This window comes from Sorex araneus, chromosome 1 (genome assembly GCF_027595985.1).
Source record: "Sorex araneus isolate mSorAra2 chromosome 1, mSorAra2.pri, whole genome shotgun sequence".
NCBI lineage: Eukaryota > Metazoa > Chordata > Mammalia > Eulipotyphla > Soricidae > Sorex > Sorex araneus.
Genome location: NC_073302.1, coordinates 195,829,374 through 195,854,409, shown reverse-complemented (window position 1 = coordinate 195,854,409; position 25,036 = coordinate 195,829,374). Strand labels below are relative to the sequence as shown.

The following is a 25,036-nucleotide window of genomic DNA, read 5'->3' as shown; positions in this document are numbered from 1 at the left end:
GGGAAGGCACATACAGGCTGGAAAGCCATGTGGACACTTTAATGGACAGTCAGCGGGCCGAGGCCCCGGCCCCACACGACCTGGGCTCCCCCGGGGGGCCCCTCTGCTCCCGCAGCTCCCACGTGGAGGTGCCGCTCCGGTCCTGCGGGAGGGAGGGAGGGCTTGTGGGCGGGGGTGGGCGAGGGCAGGGCCAGACCCTCCCGCGAGCCGGGCACGGGCTCACCTTGATGTGGACGCCGTGGGTGGCCAGGCCCTGGCGCAGGGCGTCGCAGGCCTCCAGCAGCTGCTGTCGGGGGGCGTCCCCGGGGACCATCCCCGGGCCCAGGGCCACCTGGCGGACGTGGCTCCGGAAGCGGACCAGCTCCTGCAGCACGCCCTGCAGGGGGGCCGTGCCGTCCCCCGCCACTCGCTGTGGGCCAGGGGGCACAGCTGAGCCAGGGGGCACGGCCGCCCGTCCCCCCACACACACTGTGGGCCAGGGGGCACGGCTGAGCCAGGGGGCACGGCCCACTTCCCAGGACACGCCCGCCCCCTGCTCCCCAGCTGTGGCCACATCCTGGACACGCGTGCTGCCCGCCAGCGTACGGAGCCCTGTGGGCCTGAAGGGGCAGTGGCCGCAGGCTGGGTGGGCGGGTGCCACTGCCGCTGGTGACATTTCCAGTAAGACGCAGGAAGGTCAACAGCCTGGGCCAAGGACGGAGCTGGATGTCCACTGTGGCCCAGAGGGCGGGTGGCTGCCACGCCCGCACCCTGCGGGCACCAGAGAGGAACCCACCTGCCCTGCAGCTAGGGACACTCCCAGCGTCTCAAAGAACTCCTCCACGAAGGACACGACAGAGCCGAACACAGCGGCACTCCTGGGGCCCCCGGGCTCCTACGGGCCGTGGACACGGGTCACGGGCGGGAGCCAGGACGGCCCAGCGTCCACCCCGGCGTCCGGCCCCCGCGGCCTGGCCCTCCCCGCTACCTTGGCGCGGGCCTGCAGCTGCCGGTTCCCGTGGCGGACCAGCTCCATGACGGTGCCCAGCGCCCTGGGTATGTCGAAGTCGTCGGCCAGGGCTGCCCTCACGGCCTCCCTGCTGCGGCTGAGGCTGCGGGGGGACACGGCAGGGACATGGGCCCCGGCCTAGAGCCGGGCGAGCTGCTCGCGTGCCGGCACACGGGATGTGTCTGGGCTCCCGTGGGCCTGTCCCACGCTTGCCGGCGGTGGGTGCCACCCAGGCAGCCTTGGACAGTGCTCCCTGGGCCGCCCGCTCCCCACCCCTGGCCCTGAGCTCCACGTCTCCTGGTCTGGGTGACCCTTCCACCTTGTCCTGCATCACAGCCACTGGGGACCCGCCTCTGGGCTGTGCCCACCTGCCCCAGAGCTCCGCCTCCTGGACGGGCCCGCACACCAGCTGTCCCCGCATGTAGGCCCGCGCGTCCTCCAGGAAGGCAGTCACGGCCAGCAGGAGGCGATGCGCTTCCAACACGGCCCCGTCACTGTAGTCCACGGCTGCGGGGGAGGGCGCGGTCAGGCCTCGGCCCAGTGGACACAGGGACCGAGACATAGCACACCACAGGGTGGGGTGGGGGTCAGTGGGCACATGGGGCTGTGCCCAGCTCTGGAGCACAGAAGGAGGGACACGCATGGGGGCCGGGGGCCCTGCTCTCTCCGGGGGGTCAGGGAGCCCACCTCTGCTCAGGCCCACCCCTGGCCGCGCCTCAGCCGCACTGCCACGAGCCCACCCGGTCAGGGCCCCTCACCTGCCCGGTAGCTGGTCCGCATGCAGAAGAGCCTGAAGACGTCGGGCGAGCAGGTCTTCAGGAAGTCCTGGAGGGGACACAGCGCCCACACCCGGTCACCCACGGCTCCCCCCAACAGGGCCGGGGCCCGGCCGCACCACCACCAGGACAGTCAGTCAGGTGACCGGGAAGGGTCTCAGGAGGGGCACTGGGAGCAGGGAGAGGGGAGGACTCGGGCCCCACCAGGGCTGCCCACTTCCTGGACAGTCAGGGGCGGGGTCACTGGATTTCCCCGTCCCCCCTGTGCTGTGGCACGTGACACCGGGCACAAACACCCCAAACTGTGCCCAGGCCGGGCCTCAGCTGCTCAGGGCTGGCTCCTGGCTCACACTCGGGGACCACGCCCGGTGTCCCGGGCATCACCAGCAGTGACCCGCAAACAGACCAAGGAATCACAGCCCCAGGCCCCGAAGCCCCTGCAGCCACAGCGGCCTGAGCCTGCAGGGCTGTGTGAGGAGCCGGCTCCACCCTCTCCTGTCTCCGGACCCCCAGAGCCCACGGCTCCCCCACCCACAACTCCCGCAGCCTTGCTTCCTCCGTGGGGAGCGTCTGACCCCAGGGGCCGCCGCTCCCAATCAGGAGGCGCGGGAGCACTGACGGAGGTAAGGTGGGAGCACTAACGAGTAGGGGAGGAGGGAGGAGAGGGGACAGGGAGGGAGAGGCAGCAGGGGGTCTCAGGCCCCCTGCCCCAATGCTCATGCAGAGCAAAGGCGGGACCGCCCGTCAGTGCCGGCTCTTGCCCCCAGGGGGCGCTGGCCGACAGAGGAGTTGAAGGGATGCCCAGAGCCGTGCAGTTCCCGGGGAGGCCCAGGCGGAGTCACTGCGACGTGGCCCAGGGACCAGCGCCCGCCCCTGGCGCCCAGAGGCCACTGCTCTGCCCCCCGGAGTACTGTCCCTGACAGTCACGCCAGGCGCACGTGGCCCAGGGAACTGCCAGGCACACGTGGCCCAGGGAACTGAGCCCCTCCTGGGGCCAGCTGAGTCCTCGCGGTGCTGTCCGTGTCCCCACCGAGCCCTGCCCGTCCCCCACGCCTGCTCCTTCCTACACACCTGCTCTGCCCCGCACCCGCCTCGCCCCTGCACCTCCACACCTGCTTCCCCCTATCTGTTCCCGCCCCCACAGGCCAGGTCTGGGGGTCTGGTCAGCCTTCTAGTCCCTGCCCTCCGCAAAGCGCCCTTCCCGGCGGGTCCCCAGGCGCCCCTCAACCCTGGAGCCGAGATGCAGGTCACGGGCTCACCGGGTGCCAGCACGGCCCGGCCCGGCCCACTGGCACCAGGCACCTTTCCCCCAGGAGGGCAGAGCGGCCACGGCTCCCCGTCCCTCCCGGACTCCCTGTGCCGGCCCGGCAGTGGCTTCCTGCAGCCCAGCAGGAACGGCGAACCCCGCACGCCTGTCCCGTGCCCACAGGCCGGCCTGTCTGCCCTGCACGGCCCAGCACCCGTCAGCACCAGCCGTGCACCCAGGGGCAGGGCGGGCCCGTCAGTGCCGCCATCGGGCCTCCAGAACCCGCATCCAACGGGGAGGAAATTCCCTGACTCAGAGCACAGGGTCAGGAGACAGGGGTGATGGGAGAGGGCGGGTGTGGCAGGGCAGGTGTGAGCAGCGCAGGTGTGAGGCGGGTGTGAGCAGCGCAGGTGTGAGGACAGGTGTGAGCAGCGCAGGTGTGAGCAGCGCAGGTGTCGTGAGGAGCTGGGCCTGAGGTCTGGTCAAAGCCTGGCACGTGGCCGTCACAGCCCCGGTCACCTTAATGGTGATGTAGTTTTTCAGGGACTTGGACATCTTCTCTTCCTGGCCTTTCACGTGCAAATGTCCTGAAACAGAAGCAAAGGACCTGAGCCTGGACCCCGGGTGGCTGATGGCACTCAGCCGGCCACGTGCCCGGGACACTCACACCTCCCCCCGCTGGTCCAGGCCGGGGCTCCAGATCAGCAGGCGGGGGCAGGGGACTGGAACAGCGGTGGGTCCCGGGGCGCAGCGGCAGAGCACAAGGGCAGCCTGGCCGGCAGGTCCAGCACAGACACAGCTCAGTGGAGGCCCCCCGAGGGCCGAGGGTCTCCAGGAGCGCAGTGAGCAATGCGGCTGCCAGGGCACCCGGGGGAGCCTCCCCGCCTTGCACCCACCACATGCCCAAGGACCCCTGCAGGGGCCGGGCCTCTGTCCGGTGGGGGGGACTCGGCACTACGACCTGGGAGCACTGAGCAGGGGCCCGGAACGCAGGGCCTTCCCGGGCAGGGGAGCGGGTGCGAGCCGCTGCAGCCCGGGTCAGGCGGAGGGGAGCCTCCGCACGCCCAGGGCCCCGGGGCCGGCTCTCACCGGAGTGCAGGAAGTAGTTCCCCCACTGCCGGCACCCGTGGTAGGCCTCGCACTGCGCGATCTCGTTCTCGTGGTGCGGGAAGGCCAGGTCGACGCCCCCGGAGTGGATGTCCAGGCGGCTCCCGAACACCAGGCTGTGAGACACGAGGGGCCACACGTCAGGGGCTGGGTGCGGGCCGTCCCGCTCAGACCCGCGCCCAGCCCCGCTCCCAGCCTTCCCGCACCCGTGGCCCATGGAGACGCTCCAGGCCACGAAGGAACAAGCACAGTGACAAACGCACGCTGACCGAGGGCTCAGAGCGTCCCTGGGGTGCCAGGGCTCGAACCCGGGGCCCCAGCGAGGCGCTGTCTGCCCCAGAACACAACATCTAGGCGTTTTCAATTTCCATTTCAAAATGGAGCATAAGGGGCTGGAGCAATAGTACAGCCCAAATTTGCCTTGTACACGGCCGACCCGGGTTCGATTCCCAGCATCCCACAGTTCCCTGAGCAAGGGGTCCAAGGCAAATGCCCTCCCCGCTGTGCTATTGCTCCAGCCCCCCAAAGTAAAAATTTTAAATTAAAAAATCACTGTCATCCCACTGTTCATCGATTTGCTCGAGCGGGCGCCAGTAACGTCTCCATTCGTCCCTGTCGCGTGCTAATGTAGCCCGATGGCGTACTGGGGGCTCTTTCAGGGCCAGGGGAATGAGGACCGTCGTTGTTACTGGTAGCCCCTGAGCATCGCCGGATGTGACCAAAAAGCAAAAAAAAAAATAAATTTTTAAAAGTAATTAAATTAAAAATAAAAACAAACAGAGCAGGAGCTGAAGCCCTCAGGGCAGGGCGTGCGAGGCTGCGGCACAGTCCCCGCCAGAAGAGACTCAGCCCGGCCGGCTGCCCAGTCCTGCCCGCGCCCAGAGGCCGTGGGGCGACTCGGGGCTCTCTCCAGGGAGGGCCCCTTGGGGCCACCCGGCGAGGCCCAGGGCTCCTGGAGCAAAGCTGAGCCCGCCAGCCCGTTCCCTTCTGCCCAGGGCAGGGCCCGTGGTGCCGTCACGGGGGCATGGGGACCCCAGCCCAGCCCTGGCCCCCGAGCCCCGCATGCCCGCCCGCGGGCACCTGCAGAGGGTGGAGCACTCGATGTGCCAGCCGGGCCTCCCGGGCCCCCACGGAGACGCCCAGTGCACCTCCCCGGCCTTGGCCGCCTTCCACAGCGCGAAGTCGCTGGCGTGCCGCTTGTCCGAGGCCCCTGCAACGACAGACAGACGGACAGACTCACGGACAGGCTCGGGAGCTGCTGCCCGGCGGGGAGGGAAGGCCAGGCGTCGCCTCCCGCCCTGGCAGCCCTGCAGCTCCGACCAGCCCCACCCTGTCCCTCGCACACAGGCCGGCCCGTGGCGGCACAGCGGGCACCCGCCCTCCCGGCTGACCCGCACGCGAGGCTCTGCCTCTCGGGAGCAGCAGCGCCCGCCCCGGGCCCGCGGAGCGTGTGCAGAGCCCTCAGGCGCCAGAGCAGCGTGGGACAGCCCCAGGGCAGCGCGGACCCTCGCGCCAGAGCTGCAGCGGCACCGGCGGCTGAAAGTCTGGGGACAGGGGCACCCACCTGGCTCCCCGTCCGTGGTGGGGCGGGCGGCACCCAGCTTGCCGTACCGCTGCGCCCTGGAGCGCACGTCGAAGTACACGTTGCCTGTTGGAAAAGGAGCGCGGGAGCACCAAGCCGAAGCACGGCCGGACCCCCGAGCACCGCGGCCTCCCTGCACCAGGCACTGGCTCTGTCCCCGCGGGCCGCGTCCGAGGGCCGACGGGTCCCTCGGGAGCCGCTGAGCGGGACGGCGCCCACCCTACCTTCCGCCGTGGGGTACGCGTGCCCCTTAGCCACGATGGCCGCGATGAAGGCGACGATCTCGGGGACGTGCTCGGTGACCCGCAGGTACAGCGTGGGAGGGAGCACCTGCGACACAGGACAGAGGTGGGCTCCCCACCCGCCGGGCGCCCCCCACCTGCCCGCCCTACCTTCAGCGCCGCCATGTCTTGCTTGAAATCCTCCTCGTACCAGCCGGCCAGGGAGGCGGGAGACACGTCCATCTGCCGGGTGGAGGGGAGATGCTGGGTGGGCCTCACAGCAGACCCTCCGCAGGCTCTTACCCAGCCACACGCCCTCGGAGAGCTGGGCCCGGGGAGGGCCGGGGAGGGCCGGGGAGGGCGGCCCGAGCCAGCCGTCCAGGGAGAGAACGCTGCTGCTGAAGGCGGGAGCAGTCTCAAGCCGGCGTCCAGGAGGGCCAGCAGGCAGCGGTCAGCCACACTCCCGCGTCCCCCGCCCTCCCCCACCTCCGCACCCCAGGGGTCCCCACTCCTGCGGCTGCCGTGCTGCCGTGACTCCGGGGGGCTGAGACTGCCCTGCCTCATGTTCCGCATCCATGCTCCTCCTGCAGTCCCGGCCGGGCCGTTTCCCCGCACCCCGTGTCCACCCCCTCCCCACCCCCTACCCACGCCCTCACCTCCCGGGCTCTCCGGATGATCTTGTCGTCCACGTCCGTGATGCCCATCACCATGACGACGTTGCAGCCGAACACCCGGGTCAGGACCCGCCGGATGAGGTCGAAGCGCACGTAGGAGCTGCAGCAAGACACGCGGCCTGTCCCGGGGCAGGGGAGGGCGGCACGAGCCCCGCTCCAGCCCCGACCCCTGTGCACTACCATGCCCGCACCGCTCCAGCACCATGCACCCTCCGCGGTCCGAGGGGGGCGCCGGCAGGGACGGGCTGGGAAGGGTTAAGGCTGGCCCAGGGGCAGGGGCTGGAGCAGGCTGGAGGGGGACCCAGGTGTGGGACAGGGGTGGGAGCAGGAAGGCCGCCCGGGTGTGGAGCAGCTGTGGGCGCAGCAGGGGAGCCCGCTGTGCAGCAGCAGTGGCCTCGCCCCACTGTCCGGCCCGCTGGTCAGCGGCCGCGCTGGGCAGTGCTGGCGCGGAGAGCCCCTGGCCGGGTCCCTGCAGCGCCCCGCGTGGGAAACACGCCGGAACTCAGAGGTGGGGTCAGGCCGGAGCTCGCGGGGACACCCACTTCACGGGGCCGGGGTCCTCCCCAGCGGCGCCGAGAGAAACTGTCGGGGAGGGACCCGGGGTGCGCCCTGCACGCCCACCCCGACTCCGTGCGCACAGTGCTCCCCGACTCCCCGGCGCCGGCACTCACCAGGCGTGGCCGAGGTGCGCGTGGTCGTAGACCGTGGGTCCACAGCTGTACCTGCGAGGGTGGACGCACAGGTGACGCGACCCTGGCCCTGGCTGCGCACGGCCGGGGGCTGCGGGGGCCAGACCCGGGGGCTACCAGGAGGCGGCGTCCGCGCTGCCCACGACCAGGCGCTCCTTGCTGCGGCTCAGGCTGTTGTACACCGTGACGCCCGTGTCATGGCCCGCGGGCTGCAGCCAGCCGGGCCCGCGCGCCCCCGACGCCGTCCGGACCGCGCCCGGACCCCGGCCCCGAACCCGCGCCGCGCGGAGCAGCTGCAGCCCTCGCGCCCGCTGCATGACCGGCTCGCGCTCGCACGGAGCATGCGCGGCGCGGGACACGCCCCCGGAAGGCCCGCCCATCGCGGGCCACGCCCACCAGAGAGCCGGGGCGGGTCACGCCCCCGGAAGGCCCGCCCAGAACGGCAGGTCCCGCCCACCGGGAAAGGCGGGGCGTGGGCGCCCGCGAGCCCGCGCCGTAGCCGCTGCAGCCCTACTGGCCACGCCACAGCTTTGCGCCCCGGCAGGACCCCCGGCAAGACCTCCGACAGGCGCCCGCCTGCACCCGCCCGCCACAGCCTGCGGAGGCCCGAGCGGGGTAGAAAACGCCGCGTCGGGACTGACTCTAAGATGAAAGGTTCAGGGGCTGGAGCACAGCGCGGCGGGTGGGGCGTTTGCCTTGCACGCGCCAGGTGTGACCCAGAAAAGCAAAAAATAAAATAAAGGGGCTGGAGCGATAGCACAGCGGGTAGGGCGTTTGCCTTGCACGCGGCCGACCCGGGTTCAAATCCCAGCATCCCATATGGTCCCCTGAGCACCGCCAGGAGTGATTCCTGAGTGCATGAGCCAGGAGTAACCCCTGTGCATCGCCAGGTGTGACTCAGAAAGCAAAAAAAATAAAAATATTGGGGCTGGAGCGATAGCTCAGCGGGTAGGGCGTTTGCCTTGCACGCGGCCGACCCGGGTTCGATTCCCAGCATCCCATATGGTCTCCTGAGCTCAGCCAGGGGTAATTCCTGAGTGCAGAGCCAGGAGTGACCCCTGTGCATCGCCGGGTGTGACCCAAAAGCAAAAAATAATAATAATAATTTAAATAAATAAATAAAATAATAGATTTAAAATTCTCTCACGTCTTAAGCGAACAAACCATTCTGAATTGCAGTTTATTTAACTGCTTTTAAGACAATCTCCACACACAGTTATTTCCCTGTTAGCCTGCAAAAGGGTTTCTTAAACCCCAGTTTTAATACAGATGCCTTAGGTTTTGAGGGTCATTTTGGTCATTTCATTGTAAAAATGCAAAAATCAGACTGACCATCCTCTTCCCACAGCACTGTCAATTACACCCCCCCTCCCCCACCAGCCCTAAGGCCAGAAGGGTAGTACAGTGATTAAAGCACTTGCCCTGCACCCAGCTCACCAGCTTCAGTCCCTGGCACGCATCTGGTTCTGTGGGCTCCAGAGCCTGGTAAACGTGACCCCTGAGCACTGGGCCAGAAGTCAGCTGGAAGCACTGCCTGGTGTACCCCCCCCTCCCCAAGAAAAATAGCATCTTGCGTTATTTAGGGCTAATAGCACCTCTTGTTCAGAGTTGAGAAAGCCACATTCCTGGACTACTCAATTCCAGCAAGACTAATCTTTTCAGGCACTCCTCGTTATTTTCTTGTTTGCTTTTTTGCTTTTTGGGTCACATCCACGATGCTCAGGTGTACTCCTGGCTCTCCACTCAGGAATTACTCTTGGCAGTGCTCAGGGGACCATGTGGCTTGCCAGGGATCGAACCCTGGTCGGACACATGCAAGCAAACACCCTACCCGCTGTGCTATCACTTTGGCCCAGAGGCTTTGGCCTTTGGCTGGCCCTCCCCCCAAGTTCAGAAAGGTTTTTGAAGGTCACTGGGTTTGCCTTCATGCAAGCGCTTAACGCGCAGATAGGACAGGCAGTGAAATACCTGCTAGAAAAAGCTCAGGTTCAGATAAAAGGAGCCTGTAGCTTCATGTTAATGAAATGAGCCCCAGAATCAAGTGGCGTCGGCGAGAACTCGCAGAGTTGAGTTGAGCGGGGAGGTTTGAAAGCGTCACTGCAGAACGCGACCTTGCACAGGAGTCCCTGGGCTCATCTAACTGGCCACCAGCAGTCTACAGTCGAGCTGTGATGTCTTATGTTCAGAGAAATGGACGAACGATGGGACCGCTCTTAGTTGCAGCAAGGCTACTTTTATATTCATTTATTCACTCTTTTGGTGCAGGGGCCATACTTAGTGCTGCTCAGGATTCACTCCTGGCATGGTGCTCAGGAACCACTCCTGATGGGGTTGGGGGACCATATGCAGTGCCAGGGATTCCACCTGGCTGGGCCCTGAGCAAGCGAGTGCCCTACCTGCTAGCTGTTCTCTCTGACCCCAAGGGTACTTTTTTTTCCTTTCTTTTTGGGTCACACCTGGCGATGCTCAGGGGTTACTCCTGGTCTGCACTCAGGAATCACTCCTGGTGGTGCTCAGGAGACCATCTGGGATGCTGGGAATCGAACCCGTGTCGGCCACATGCAAGGCAAACGCCCTACCTGCTGTGCTATCACTCTAGCCCCCCCCCCCCCAAGAATACTCTTAAGACTTTTTTTGAGAATCATACAAGAATGTTGAAGGCCAGAATGAGAGTGATTTGGGTAGGGCATTTGCATGCAGTTCATCCAGGTTCAATCCTAGGCACTCCAGAGGGTCCCCTACCACAGGCAGGAGTGATGCCTGAGCCTGAGCAAAGAACCAGGAGTAAGCCCTGAGCACTGCTGGGTGTGGCCCCCAAACCAAACATAAGTGACAGATATAGCCCATTGTTTGTTTGTTTCTGTTTGGGGGCCACATTCAGCAGAGCTTACACCTGATTCTGTTAAGGGGTCATTCCTGGCGGAGCTTGGGGGACTATGGGGTGGCAGGGGCCAAACCTGGGCCACCCATTACTTAATGATGGTTGAAAATATCCCTTTTATGGGTCACATTAAGGTAAACCATATGACTGGGAAGATTCATCAATATGCATAAATAGTATGTAAGAGACGCTCCGTAAAACTAGACAAGGCTCGTCTAGCATATGGTCAGAACAAGCGCATGGAAATGAACACACGTCAGGGCACAGGGTCCCCTAACGGGGTAGAGCACAGACTTGATAATCGGGAGACCTGGCTTTGAGTCCCAGCACTGCGTGGCACAGAGCTGGTGGTAGCCGCTAGCACGCTAGAAATGACTCAAACAAAACTAATGCACGGGCAAGGCCTGGGGCAGGCTCAGTGGCCAGAGCCTCCAGCTTCCCAGTCTGAGACCCAGACCCTGGTCCAGCCCATTTGTGCCCCCTCTGCTGTCTGGGGTTCTCACCTTTCATACCCACAGCAACAGAACATGTGCCCTCCAGCTCATTTTTTTCAGCACACTTCAAAGAACTGAAACAACCAAAATTATTCAGAGCATCTCTAAAATGAAAGGTTTTCTTGCTGGTATATGGGCTGGAGAGATTCAGGGTTTAAAGCACTTGGTATAGGGGCTGGAGCGATAGCACAGCGGGTAGGGCGTTTGCCTTGCACGCGGCCGACCCGGGTTCGAATCCCAGCATCCCATATGGTCCCCTGAGTACCGCCAGGAGTAATTCCTGAGTGTAGAACCAGGAGTAATCCCTGTGCATCGCCGGGTGTGACCCAAAAAGCAAAAAAATAAATAAATAAAGCACTTGGTATAGAGCCAACCCTGGCAACAGAGCCAGGAGTAGCCCTCAGCACCACTGGGGCCCCAACTCCCCGCCCAATAATGAAATAAAATGTAAATCGTAAATCGAGTTCTTTGTTTTATCAGTACTTCAACCTTGTTCGGGCTGGAGCGATAGCACAGCGGTTGGGCTTTCGCCTTTCACGTGGCCGGCCCGAGTTCGATTCCTCTGCCCCTCTTGGAGAGCCGGGCAAGCTACCGAGAGTATCGAGTCCGCGCAGCAGAGCCTGGCAAGCTGCCCGTGCGTATTGGACATGCGAAGAACAGTAACAATAAGTCTCTCAATGAGAGACATTACTGGTACCCGCTCGAACCAATTGATGAGCAACGGGATGACAGTGACAGTGACAACCTTGTTCAGAAAACTATGAAGTCACCAGTATTTTAAGAACTTTGAGGGGCTGTAGAGATAGCACAGCGGGGAGGGCGTTTGCCTTGCACGCGGCAGACCTGGGTTCGATTCCCAGCATCCCATATGGTCACCCAAGCACCGCCAGGAGTAATTCCTGAGTGCATGAGCCAGGAGTAACCCCTGTGCATCGCTGAGTGTGACCCAAAAAGCAAAAAAAAAAAAAGAACTTTGAAAGACTAATGGAAAATGTCTATTGGTTCAGTGTTCAGTGAACCAAATCCCAGTTCAGTGGCAGGTTAAATACCCTTCAGAATGTGAGTCCCGTGGCCCTGCTCTGGGGCCAGGCAGGCAGCTGGCTCAGGCCCCTGTGAGTAACGTGCTTCCAGGTTTGCTGCGGTGAAGGGGATTGTCCCTCAGATATTATCGCGATGTTTTCAGAGATTATCTAGGGCAACTCTGGCTCAATTTGTCATCTGAAGAGTGAATTACCCTTAATCTTTATTTTTAAATTCAGATAAACATTATTGCTCATTCCAGAACCAATAAATTCAGTGTTTTTTTTTTTTCTTGCTATCGGATTTTTTCTTGTTTTGACTTTTGGGCCACTCCCAGGGGCGCTCAGGACTGTTACTCCTGGCGCTGTGCTGTGCTGTGCGGGCCGTATACCGTGCTGAGCTATGTGCAAGTTGAGCGGCTTGTGCGCTGTGCTGTCTGGCCCTAGTGTTATTTCATGTTTCAATGTCACACAAAGGAAAAGCATACTTTTTCTTATTTAACTTTGTAACTTCCTCTCTATTCCACACACTTGTTTTCACCTTGGGAGGAATGGAGTGCCATCAACTGCTCTGTACGAAATGAAGGTTTCCTCCCTCGCTGATAACTGGACTGAGTCCAGCGATGTGGACATGTAAGAAGAATCTACACCCGTTTCCTTGCTTTTGTTTTTGAGTCATACCTGGCGATGCACAGGGGTCACTCCTGGGGGCCCTCGGGGGGGACCACATGGGGTGCTGGGGATCGAATCTGGCTGCAAGGCCCACGCCCTCCCCGCGGTCCCGTCGCTCCCATCCTACGCCCCTCGTTTAAACCCAGGTGACTGTTCCCCAGGCGTGGGAGGACGGGGCTCAGCGGAGAGCAGCTCCGTCACGGCGAGGTGGACACACCAGTGTCCACTGACCGCTGCAGCAATCTCACAGTACGGCGCAGCCGGGGCTCCGGGACCACACCGGACGCCGGAGAGACGCCCCCCACCCGGAGACCGAGGCTGCACGACGACATGTGCGCAGGGCGGACGTGTATCCACCGCAGCGACTGACGCTCCGGAGCAGGCGCGCGACAGCACGACCGGCCGTGCCCGGCGCAGGGACGCCCGAGGGGCCGGGGGCTGCAGGGACGCGCGGGGCGGGGGGCGAGACGCCCGAGAACCCCCCCCCCCAGGAAGCAGGGGCGCACGGGGGAGTGGGGGAGCCTGGGGTCAGGGACGCCCGAGGAGTCCCCAGGGCTGAAGACACGCCCGGGGTCAGGGACGCCCCAGGGCCCGCCCAAAGCAGCGGGGCCGCGCGCCCGGGGGCGGGCCCGCGGGCGGAAGGGGCGGGCCCGAGGCTGTTGCTAGGCGACGACCGCGCGGCGCGCAGGGGCTTCTCCGCAGGCGCCCCGAGTCTGGGGTGCGCGCAGGTCGCCGCGAGGAGTGGGGTGCGGGGCGGGCCCGCGGGGTGGCGGGAGCAGCTGCTGCGTGTGGGCCCCGGGACACGCGCGGGGCGACCTGGCCCTGCAGCAGCCCCCCGCCCGGGCCCCTTTGTCTCGCAAGCACCGGGGGCCCGGCGGGGCGGGCGACACAAAGGGCGGGCGGGGAAGACTGCGCAGGCGCGGGCGCCGCGGGGCTGCTGGGAGTGGTGGTCCGGCCGCTGCAGGCGGGCCCGCGTGCGCACGCGCCGCCACTTCCGTCCCGCGGAGCCCGCCCCCGCCCGCCGCCCAGCGCCCCGCCCTCTAGCGGCCGCGGGTTGCTAGTAGTAAGGGCCAGCGAGCTCTCCGCGCTCGCCCCGCCTCCCCTCCATCCTGATTGGGCGAGCCACGTGGGGGGGCAGTTGGGTTGGCTATTGAGGCTGCCAGTCGATCTCGGGCCCTACTTATACTCCAGCGCGGCGGGCCCGAGGGAGCGAGGCACTGAGCGGAGGGAGGCGGAGGCCGCGCCGGAGGGGTCCCCGGGCCGGCGGGCGGGGCCGGCCGGACTCAGCGGGCCGCCCCCGCGCCCCGCAGGCGCCGCCCCGCCCGCGCCCCCTCCGCCTGCGCCACTCCCGGCGCAGTCCGCGCGACCCCCGCCCCGGCCCCAGTGACAGACAAAGCCACACCCCCGCGGGCCGGGCCGGTGAGGGGCGTGATGCGGCGGGGGCGGGGCCCGCGGGGGCCGGGGCGCATGCGCGCTGCGGGGGCCCGAATGTTTCCCAAGTGTTTGAAACTGGTATTTGGGTTTTCCACGTTGGACAAGTGCGCTGCGGCGGGCGGCGCGCGCCCCTTCCCGCCGCTCGCTCGGCCGCGGCCCCGGCCCCGGCCCGCCGCCGGGCTGCGCGCCCGCCCGCGCCGCTCCCCGGGCCCCGGCGGCGCGGGGCCGGCCGGAGGGGGGGGCGCCGGCGGGCGGGAGCTTTGCATTTTGCAGCGCCGAGCTCCGAGGGGGCGGGGGCTGCAGGAAGCGGAAAGCCGCGCCGAGCCGCCGGGGACCCGCGGCCGAGCCATGTTGAGCCCCGCCAACGGGGAGCAGATCCACCTGGCCAGCTATGTGGAGGACTACCTGGACTCCATCGAGTCGCTGCCGTTCGACCTGCAGCGGAACGTCTCGCTGATGCGGGAGATCGACGCCAAGTACCAGGGTACGCGGGGATGAGGGGCGGGGGCGGTCGCTGCATCCCCGCGGCTCGCGGGCCCGGGTCCCGGCGCGAACAAAAGGTCCGGGCGCCGCGGGGCCGCCAAGGTCCTCGCGCCGGAGCGGGACGCGGCGCGGGAGGGGACGCGCCGGCCCGGCGCTCTTTGTGGTGAGGGGCGAGGCGGGCCTGCGGGGGAGGGGGCGCGGGGGCGCAGCTCGGCTGCGGAGGGCGCTGCCCGCCGGCTCGCGGCGCCCCTCCCGCGCCCCGACCCGTGTTACATAAAGTCCGGGGTCGCTGTTGCCGGCCGGGCGCGCCGGGGGCCGGGAGGGCCGCCGCGGCGGGTGGAGCGGGCGGGGGGCGCGGGGTGGGCGCGTGCGGCGGGCGGGCGGGCCGCTGGCGCGGGGGTCGCCCGGCCAGCGCGGCCCGGGGGGACGAGCTGGGGTGCCTCCCTGCAGGGCCGGCGGCGGGGGCGCGCGCCGCGGGGTCGGGACTGTTGGGAAAAGTTTCCTGCCGGGCCGTAGTGGGGACGCGGGTCGGCGGCGGAGTTTACTCATGTTTACAGCGCTGCGCCGCGGGAAGCGGAAGAGCGCGGGCGGACGGGCGGGGGGCGGGGGTGGGTGGAAACGGAGTGCCCGTCGAGACCGGCGGCAGCCCCCGCGGGAAGGCGCCCCTGCGCGCTCTGCCCGGGAAGCCGCCTCGCAGCGACTTTTATAGGGGCCTCATTAGCATACTGCGAACGTCCCGCCCCGACCTCCCCGTGGTTGGCCGAGGCGTCGCCCATAGCATGTCCTTATCGGCCGGCCGCTGAGCTATTGGCTGCCCTGCCGGATGGAGGCGGGCCTTCCCCAGTGACTGGCACGGGCCTCTGTGTCCGCTGCCTTTTTTCCTCTGTTGTAGAGAGGCGGGGAGAAGGGAAGGGGTCTAGTTGATTTGAATGCCTCAGGCTCGCCCGGCCTCCGGCCTCTGATTGGCCTTTGGCGCTGCTCGGGCGGGCAGTGGTTTCGGGCCCTGTGCTGTGATTGGCTTTCCGCCTGGCCGCCGCCCTCCGCCCGGCTATCTCCATTGGCGGCGACTCGCGGAGAGGGGCGGAGCTCCCGCTGGCCCCTCCCCTCCCGCGGGCCCGGCCAGGCCACTTCCGGCCCCGAGTAATGGCGGCGCCCGGGGGCTGGGCTCGGCCTGCGGTCGCGCTGCGGGCACGCACGGGGCTCCCGGGCCGCGCGCTCCCTCGGCGGGAGGGCCCCGCCGCGCCCACCTGCTGGCCCCGCGGGGCGGCGCGAGTGACCCGCGAGCCGGGCACAGCGGACCGAGCTGAGCACTCGGCGAACTGGCCGGCGGGCGCGGGCAGGTTTACGTCCCCCTCCCCACACACACCCGACACGCGTGCACACGCGTGCACACGCATGCACACGCATGCAGGCTCGCACGCATGCTCGGAGGCTCTCACGCTCACATACATGCACTCACACATTCATACCGTCAGCACATGTGTTCACGCACTGACACTCGGCATTCATGCTGCTCCACCCAGACACGTTTCTTACATTGACAGCCACATGCGCCACTCACACACTCACACTTGTACACACACTCATACACGCACTCACAAACAGCACTCACATACTCGCACCCATACACTTACATACGCACATACCCACACTTACACATTCATACATACATTGACACAGACAGTCTCATATACTTGTATCCATATGCTCATATACGCATGCTCAGCATTCGCTTACACGTACACGCACTCACAAACAGCACTCATGTACTCACACCCATACACTTATATATACACTCACGCACACTTATACATTCATACACACATTCACACTCACCAACAGCCTCATATACTTATATCCATATGCTCATATACGCATGCTCAGCATTCGCTTACACGTACACGCACTCACAAACAGCACTCATGTACTCACACCCATACACTTATATATACACTCACGCACACTTATACATTCATACACACATTCACACTCACCAACAGCCTCATATACTTATATCCATATGCTCATATACGCATGCTCAGCATTCGCTTACACGTACACGCACTCACAAACAGCACTCATGTACTCACACCCATACACGCAAACACTCACACATTCGCTCTTTCATATACACACTCACAGTGCCTGTTTGGACACAGTAATTGCCTTATTTTAAGGGTCTACTGAAGGTGCCAGGAGCAAAGCTGATACTATTCAATTTAATGATTAGACTTCAGGAAAATTAGCTCTGGCAACATGTATTCAGGTGTTCTAATAAACCTTTAGCAAGACTCTACTTTTCTCATTTTAGTGGGTTGTTTAACTGCTCTCATTCCTGGAGAAACTGTCTGATTATGTTTATTTTTTTTTTATTTTTATTTTTATTTTTTTGGCTACGCTCAGTGATGCTGAGGGGTTACCCCCAGTGCTGCACTCAGGGGTTACTCCTGATGTTCTGGGGAACCAGATGGGGTGGTGGGATCAAAACCCAGGTCAGCCTGTGCAAGGCAAGTACCCTCCCTGCTGTACCACGGTTCCAGCCACTCTAATTGTGTCTAAAATTTATGTACACTGTCTTCTGAGCTAAGAAAATTTAATTTTGTATTTTTGGCCATACCCAGAGATGCTCAGCGGTTACTCTTGACTCTGCACTCGGGGATCAATCCTGGCTGTTTTGGGGGGACCCTCTGGGATGCCGGGGATTGAACCCAGGTCAACTGCGTGCAAGGCAAGTGCCCTCCCCACTGTACTATCTCTCCTGTCCCAGAAAGTTTATTTTTAATACTGAAGAACTTTATTTTCTTCGTAGTGAATTGTTTTTGAGAAAAGATTTAGATCTTGATGACTTTTAGGTTACCGTTTGTAAATGCAAAGCTTGGCACCTTAATTTAATTTATTTATTTGTTGCTTTTTGGGTCACACCCAGCGATGCTCAGGGGTTATTCCTGGCTCTGTGCTCAGGAATTACTCCTGGCGGTGCTCAGGGGACCATGTGGGATACTGGGAATCCAACCTGGGTCGCCGAGTGCAAGGCAAACGCCCTCCCCGCTGTGCTGTCGCTCCAGCCGCCCTGGCACCTTAATGTTAAAGAGAGACCAGATGACCTGGTGTGTAATCAGCCAGCCTTGAGGAACCCCGAGTAGTGGGAACCTGTGAGCCACTAGGAGCGTTTTCTTCATTCCCTGATTTTATTGGTGACACCAAAGAATACAAAGGTTTATGATTAAGTTAAAATGGTGGAAATGGGGAGAAAGTAGGAAATAAAAGTTAAGACACAAGGGCCGGAGCCATAGCACAGCAGGTGGGGCGTTTGCCTTGCATGTGGCCAACCCGGGTTCAATCCCTGGCATCCCATATGGTCCCCTGAGCACTGCCAGGAGTAATTCCTGAGTGCAGAGCCAGCAGTCACCCCTGAACACTGCTGGGTGTGACCCAAAAATGAAAAAAAATAATAGCACAAAAATAAGGTACAAATACTAACTGGATTGGAACTTCTGCCTTGTTCCCTGCCGGGGTACCCCGGAGGTCTGTGCTTGCACACAGACCCACAGAGACCAGGGGTGCACTTTTCACGGGGAAAGGAAAGTTCTGGAAGGGCCGCCAGCTGCAAGATGTTTGTGCTGGAAAGCCAGGCACGACCCTTTCTGCCCTGGCAAGGCTCTGGGAGAGGAGTCCGGGGAGGTTCCTGCCAGGCCTTGGCTCGACCTTGCAGGCCCTGGGTGCGGGGCTGGAGCCCAGACGGGGTCCCGACGCTGCCGCAGCCCTGCGCCGGGCGCGGGTGAATGCCTCTCTCCCCCCCCACCCCCCCCGCAGAGATCCTGAAGGACCTGGACGAGTACTACGAGAAGTTCAAGCGCGAGACGGACAGCGCGCTGAAGCGGCGGGCGCTGCACTGCATCCAGCGCGCCCTGATCCGCAGCCAGGAGCTGGGCGACGAGAAGATCCAGATCGTGAGCCAGATGGTGGAGCTGGTGGAGAACCGCGCGCGGCAGGTGGACAGCCACGTGGGACTCTTCGAGGCGCACCCCGAGGTGAGCGACGCCCCCGGGGGCGGCAAGGGCGGCCCCGAGAAGTCCAAGGGCGACACGATGGCACAGGCCGACAAGCCCAACAACAAGCGCTCCCGGCGCCAGCGCAACCACGAGAACCGCGAGAACGCGGCCAGCAACCACGACCACGACGACATGACCGCGGGGACGCCCAAGGAGAAGAGGGCGAAGGCGTCCAAGAAGAAGAAGCGCTCCAAGGCCAAGGCGGAGCGCGAGGCGTCGCCCGCCGACCTGCCCATCGACCCCAACGAGCCCACGTACTGCCTGTGCGACCAGGTGTCCTACGGGGAGATGATCGGCTGCGACAACGACGAGTGTCCCATCGAGTGGTTCCACTTCTCCTGCGTGGGGCTCAGCCACAAGCCCAAGGGCAAGTGGTACTGCCCCAAGTGCCGCGGGGAGAGCGAGAAGACCATGGACAAGGCCCTGGAGAAGTCCAAGAAGGAGCGGGCGTACAGCAGGTAGTGGGCGCCGCGCCGCGGGAGGGCGGGCGGCCGAGCCTCCGGTGACCACAGCGTGGGGAGCGGGACGCGCGTGCGCGGCGGAGACTGACGGGGGGCGGGGACAGGCTGACCGGGAACCTAACACGCTCAGTGTAAAAAGAGATTTCATTTAGCTATTTTATTTTAATAAAAATAATGTTATTACTTTATGGGGGAAATTTTTTTGAATTAGCCACGTTGCTAAAAGTACAGTCCGCAGCAAGCTCACTTCTGGCTACGGTAACATGTATCCACAGAACAGATCCGATTAAAAAGTTCCAGTTTGGAGATTATTTTTTAAAGAAGTAAAGGCTTGACTTTTACGTGACAAACACCTCCTCTCTGGGCCATTCCCTAAGGGGCATTTTTAAACGAACGGGCACATTTTTTTCGGCGCCCAGCAGGTGGGGTCTGCCTCCCCGGCCTGCGCTTTTGCCGGGGCTGCCCCCCCGGGTGTATAAATGTACGTGTCCTGCGGGCGGGGCGGCCCTCGACCGGGAAGCGTGCATGCGTGCTGCCGTGAGTCGGTGGCGCTCAGCCTGCTGCTCTCGCAGTATTTCATTTTGACGTGAGTCGTTTTTAAATGTTTGTCTTAACAGTGTGTACACCAGCAGCTTTGACAAAGCCTTAAGCAAGTTTTGTATTCTCGTCGTCACCTTCCCAGGCCCCAGGCGGTGCGGGGCCCCAGCGGGTGAGGGTCCTGGCAGCATGCCCTCCCTCGGTGGGGCCGAGCACCCCGGGACCACCTGCTTCTCTGTACGGCCCCTGAGTTCACTCGGAGCTCTTTGTTGTTAAACGGTTAAAAACCAATCAGAAAAAGAATCCTGTGACACATGAAAATTATGAAATTCAAATTTCAGTCTCCGTAAATAAAGTTTTATTGCACAGAGTGGTGCTCGTGGAATTCTTTCGTGCAACAGAGCGTGGCTGCTCCCTGCCTGCGCGGGGCCCGTGAGGCTCTCCGCTCTGAGGCTGGCGCGTGCCGTGGCCAAGGCCTCTGGGCTCAGCACCCAGGGTCAGAGGCCTGCGCTTGTTACGGATTTGGTGTCGCTTCACTTAATAGTTTCGAGAATTCGCCCAGACTGGACGCCCCAGCTTGGCTGCAGTGGTGGCCACTGCGGGGCCCCAACACCGAAGCAACAAACGAACCCCCTGTTGGCAGCGAGTTCCCTCCTTGGCAGCGCTCAGCAGGAAGGGCAGGTGGTGACAGGGTCCGTGTCACAGTGCTGCCCGGCAGGGCACGAGCATGTAAGACTGGTGAGTATTGGGCGGGGTTTGCCCGTGCAGTTCAGTGCAGGGTCACGCCGTGGAACACAGAGATACGGTCCGGAGCAATAAGATCAGTGGGATTTTGTGTTTGGTTTTAATTTTTGTATTTTGGGCCATACTCCCGGCTCGGATCGTTCCTGATGTGCTGGAGTCCACGAGGGACCGCACCTGGGTCTGTTGCGTGCGAGGCACCTTTCCCACTTCCCTGCCTGTAGCCCCCGGTAACAGTAGTTTCAAAGCTCTGCCTACCTGCACCTTTGCCCCTAGCTAGTTTCTCGTGCGTTGTTTAGAGGTAGTGAGGGCTCAGCTGGAGTGGCGTGTGTGGGCTCATCTGCGGGCTCCGGTTTCTTCCTCTCCCTTGTTAGGTGACGGCTGTGACCGGGGCTGCCACCTCACGGCTGTCCGAGTAGGACGGCCTTTTTGGCGGAGCTGGGAATCAAACCCAGGGCCTCGTGGGAACGAGGCAAGAGCTTTGCCCTGAGCCTTCACTGCCGAGTTCAGCCCCCTCCTTGCAGCCTTAGACGGTGCTGGGGTCCCTCGGGCAGCACTCGGGAACCCTGAGGCGTCAGGGATGAGCTTGGGCCCTGGCTCTCCTCCTCGGGGCTGTGGGCCTCACCCGGAGTGAATCGCTGACTCCAGATCCAGCTGTGTTTTCAAATTTTATTTTATTTTTTGGTCATGCCCAGCGAGCTCAGGGCTTAGTCCTGGCTCTGCCCTCGGGAACTCTCCTGGTGGTGCTCGGGGAGTCATCTGGGGTGCTGGGGCACGTGGGCTGCGTGCCGGCCAACGCCCTCGGCCCTGTGCGGTTCCCTGTCTTAGGGGGGCGGGGAGGAGCCTGTGTGTGGCCCACCCGGGTCTGCAGCCCTGCACCGTGCACTCGGCCTCGCGTGGGCGGCTCGGAAAGGAGAGGGTGGTGGGCAGGGCGCTCACCTGCTCCCAGCCCTGGTGCCAGCGGACCCCCACACGAACTGCAGCGTGGGGCAGTGGGGTGGAGCGGTGTCCGGCGGTCAGCCCAGCCCCGCCTGTGAAGCCCCCGGGGCCGCCCCGGCACCACGGAAACGTCGAGATTTGCAGACAGGTTTTGTGGGGGGCGCGGGGGCCTGGGGTCTGCCTCCGTGCAGTGGTGCCCCTGCCAGGCCCGGGATGTGCAGTGCGGGTGGGAGCCGGGCGGGGCCGCCTGCAGGGGAGTTCCTGGACCCTCCCTAAGGGAGCCTCCCCCTGCAGCCTGAGAGCAGAGCCGGGCCGGGGCCCGGTGGAGGGGTGAAGGGCCGTGTGCCTACTTGCAGACATTCCCGAAACGCAGTCAGGGGTTGATGCTCTCGCACTGACGAGGCCACTGGGCCTCTGGGGGCCGCAGCGTCCCCGGGCAGCGAGGACCAGGGGCTGTCCCAGAGGACCTGGTCTGCCACACCGGAAACGAGACAGCTGGTTCCGCTCACTGAGGCTCGAGAAGGCAGCTGCAGTGACCAGTGCCCCCTCAGACTGCCCATACGCAGCAGACCCAGGGGGTCTGGACATACATACTCGGAGGTTCAAGTGCAAGTGAAAAGGGCCGGAGAGGGGCTGGAATGATAGCACAGCGGGTAGGGCGTTTGCCTTGCACGCAGCCGACCCGGGTTTGAATCCCAGCATCCCATATGGTCCCCTAAGCACTGCCAGGGGTGGTTCCTGAGTGCAGAGCCAGGAGTAATCCCTGTGCATCGCCAGGTGCGACCCAAAAAGGAAAAAAAAAAAAAAAGGGCCAGAGAGATGGTTCAAGGGTTAGCGCATATCCTCTGCCTTCAGAGAACCAGCCTCGATCCCCCAGCTCCATGGCCCCCGGCACCGCCCCAAAACCCAAATAAACGAAAGGACAATCTAAAAAAAGAAGTCAGTGTGTCTTCACACTTGGTGTTTAGTGTGGATTTTGGTTTTTCAGCCACCCGCGGCGACGCTCAGGGCTGACTTCTGGCCAGTGCTCAGGGGTCACTCCTGGTGGGTTTGGGGACCATCTGGAGTGCCGGAAATGGTCATGTACAAGACCACTGCCCTCCGCACTGTGGCCCAAAAGAGTCAAAAAAAAAAAAAAGAGAAAGAAAAAGTAAAAAAAAATTTCATTCATTCCAGTGTATAATTTGGGGCAGGTTCTGAAGTCATATTTTGAAATCTACTGAACTATGACAAATTCCTGAAAATTGCACGCAGCCTGCATTTCAATTCTGAACATAAGAAAGGCCAACGAGGGGCAGAGACGGTGGGGGGGGGGCTGTCTTGTGGCCCCGGAGCACCTCTAGGAGTGATTCCTGAGTGCAGAGCCAGGAGCAACCCCGAGGGCCATCAGGAAGGAGGAGGACGGGCATGGAAAAGGGCCTGAGGGGAGGGAGAGACTCTGGGCGTCTGGGTGCTCCCTTAGATTCCCGAAGTCTTCCTCCCGAGAGTTCACTGAAACAGTGAATGGTTGAGGGCGTTGGAACGTGTGTGTGGCGCCCACGGTGAGCAGTGTTGTAAATCACAGTGCCTCAAATAACATTTTTGATATATTTTTTTCTTTTTGGGTCACACCCGGCGATGCTCAGGGGTTACTCCTGGCTCTCCACTCAGGAATCACTCCTGGCAGTGCTCGGGGGACCATAGAGGATGCTGGGAATTGAACCTGGGTTGCAAAGCAAATGCCCTCCCCACTGTGCTATCACTCCAGCCCCAGCCTCCGCCCCCACATTTTTGTTTTTTATTTATTTTTTGGTTTTGGAGCCCCCATGGCACTCGGGGCTCATTTCTGACTGAGCTTGGGACAACTGGTGGGGCTCAGGGTGCCAGTGGCGATACGGTTGGCTGAGTCAAGGCCAAGCATCGTGCCTGCTGTACTGTCGCTCTGGACCCTCCGATTAAAACAAAGACCCACCTTGGCAGGCTCGGGGGACCGTTTGTGGGGCCGGGAATCGGACCCAGGCTGGCTGCATGCAAGGCAAGTGCCCTGTGCCCTGCACTGTCACTCTAGCCCCTCGGATGAAAGAATATTTACTTGGGGGGCCACACCCAGCGATGCTCAGGGCTTGTTCCTAGGTCTGCACTCGGAATCGCTCCGGACGGTGGCTGTGGGACCACCTGGTGTGCCAAGACTCAGACCCAGGTGGCAGGCGCCCACCTGCTGGGCTGTAGTTCTAGCCCCTCAGGTCAAAAGAAGGTTAAAGTGCAGTGAGTTTCCAGGTCGGGGGGCGGTGACTGGGTGGGGTGGGTGGGGAGATCTGTCCCCGCAGCTCCGGCCTGTGCACGGGGCCCGGTGAGCGGAGTCCTCTGTAGCCAGAAGCTTCCTTAGGATTTCGCTGGGGGAACTTTGCCGACATCTACTTCTTCCCTTTGGCTGCTGTGTAGTTTAGGCAGCCCAGAGGTCCCGCACCGCCACACCGCCATGTGGGAGACGCCCTGCCACTGCGGGGGCGGGGGGCGGGGAGGGGCGCTGTCCGCTGTCCGGAGCTGCTGAGCAGCTGTGGTCACAGTCTTGTCAGGAAAAGGGCAGTGAGGCTGGGCAGTGGGGCTCCGTCCCCTGGTAGGTCACTCTCCCAGACATCCAGTAAACTGAGACAAAGTCACCGGAAGCGTTCTGTGGAACAGGGTGGTGGGACCACTGAGAGGCAGAGCTGCTGCCTGGACACACACACACACCGAGAGCCACTGCCTGGGCATACACACACTGAAGCCACGGAGAGCCGCTGCCTGGACACACACTGAGCCACGGAGAACCACTGCCAGGATACAGACACACACACACACACACACACACACACACACACTGAAGCCACAGAGAACCACTTCCTGGACACACACACACACACACACACACACTGAAGCCACAGAGAACCACTTCCTGGACACACACACACACACACACACACTGAAGCCACAGAGAACCACTTCCTGGACACACACACACACACACACACACAGCCCTGTAGAGCCATTGCCCGGGCACACACTGAGAGCCAGGGAGAGCCACTGTCTGGACACACACACACACACACACACACACACACTGAGAGCCAGGGAGAGCCACTGTCTAGACACATACACACACACACACACACTGAGAGCCAGGGAGAGCCACTGTCTGGACACACACACACACACACACACACTGAGAGCCAGGGAGAGCCACTGTCTAGACACATACACACACACACACACACACACACACACACACTGAGAGCCAGGGAGAGCCACTGTCTGGACACACACACACACACACACACTGAGAGCCAGGGAGAGCCACTGTCTGGACACACACACACACAGCCACGGACAGCCACTGCCTGGGCGTGCAGACAGCCCTGGAGAGCCACTGCCTGGACACACTGAGGGCCACGGGAGCAGGGACGGCTGTTTCTGGGTGGCACGAAAGTGAAGCAAAGTTGAGGGCAGGACAGTCCACTTGTCACCGCAGCCACAGCCCCTGAGATCGGCCACCTGGGCCCAGGAGGCTCGTCCCTCCGTGCTGGAGCCCAGTTCCACCTGGCCCGTGTGCATGGAAGGGCGGGGCGTGTGCATGTGCCTGTCTGTGAGGTGTGTGCTGCCCCGTGTGTGGGACCTGTGTGGGGGTGTGTGAGGTCAGGCACATCTGCCTCCCGAGCAGCCGGGCCCCGGTCACCGGTCACCGCGCCGGGCCCTGCGAGGAGAGGACAGCAGCGTGGGCAGAGGCGACTCCCCGTACCTGCCGCGGGTCGCCCCATCTGAGAGGGGCTTATTCTCGCTCCCCTGGGCAGCTGGGCCCAGACGTGCTCCCATGGAACAGTCTAGAAAGGGGAGCGAGACCCTCGTGGGGCTGACAGTTGCCTGCTGGGACAGGCCAGCACATGCAGGGATGGCAGGACCCCGGGCTCAGGGACTGACAGTCACAGCCACACAGGCCTGGGGCCAGCGACAGACTGGGACCAGGACCAGGAAGTGGACCCCCGCCCTGGGGGCGGGAAGATCTCGCAAGTACCTGTAAGAGTCAC

The 25,036-nt window shown here is 62.9% G+C and overlaps 2 protein-coding genes across 2 annotated transcripts; one reads left to right on the top strand and one right to left on the bottom strand.

The window, feature by feature from the left end:
* Window positions 1-18: 18 nt before the first annotated feature.
* CARS2 (cysteinyl-tRNA synthetase 2, mitochondrial) lies at window positions 19-7,637 on the bottom strand. The gene is made up of 15 exons (XM_055136775.1): window positions 7,401-7,637; window positions 7,266-7,316; window positions 6,577-6,694; window positions 6,092-6,163; window positions 5,924-6,029; window positions 5,682-5,765; window positions 5,198-5,327; window positions 4,100-4,233; window positions 3,530-3,597; window positions 1,747-1,813; window positions 1,357-1,495; window positions 968-1,091; window positions 776-874; window positions 224-409; window positions 19-142 (listed from the first exon to the last, which is right to left on the bottom strand). The coding sequence occupies exons 1-15, from the start codon at window positions 7,598-7,600 to the stop codon at window positions 50-52; spliced, it is 1,671 nt and encodes a 556-aa protein (XP_054992750.1). The 5' UTR covers window positions 7,601-7,637; the 3' UTR covers window positions 19-49.
* A 6,357-nt stretch (window positions 7,638-13,994) lies between these two features.
* On the top strand, window positions 13,995-19,689 carry ING1 (inhibitor of growth family member 1). The gene is made up of 2 exons (XM_055134399.1): window positions 13,995-14,267; window positions 18,080-19,689. The coding sequence occupies exons 1-2, from the start codon at window positions 14,132-14,134 to the stop codon at window positions 18,778-18,780; spliced, it is 837 nt and encodes a 278-aa protein (XP_054990374.1). The 5' UTR covers window positions 13,995-14,131; the 3' UTR covers window positions 18,781-19,689.
* Window positions 19,690-25,036: the final 5,347 nt, after the last annotated feature.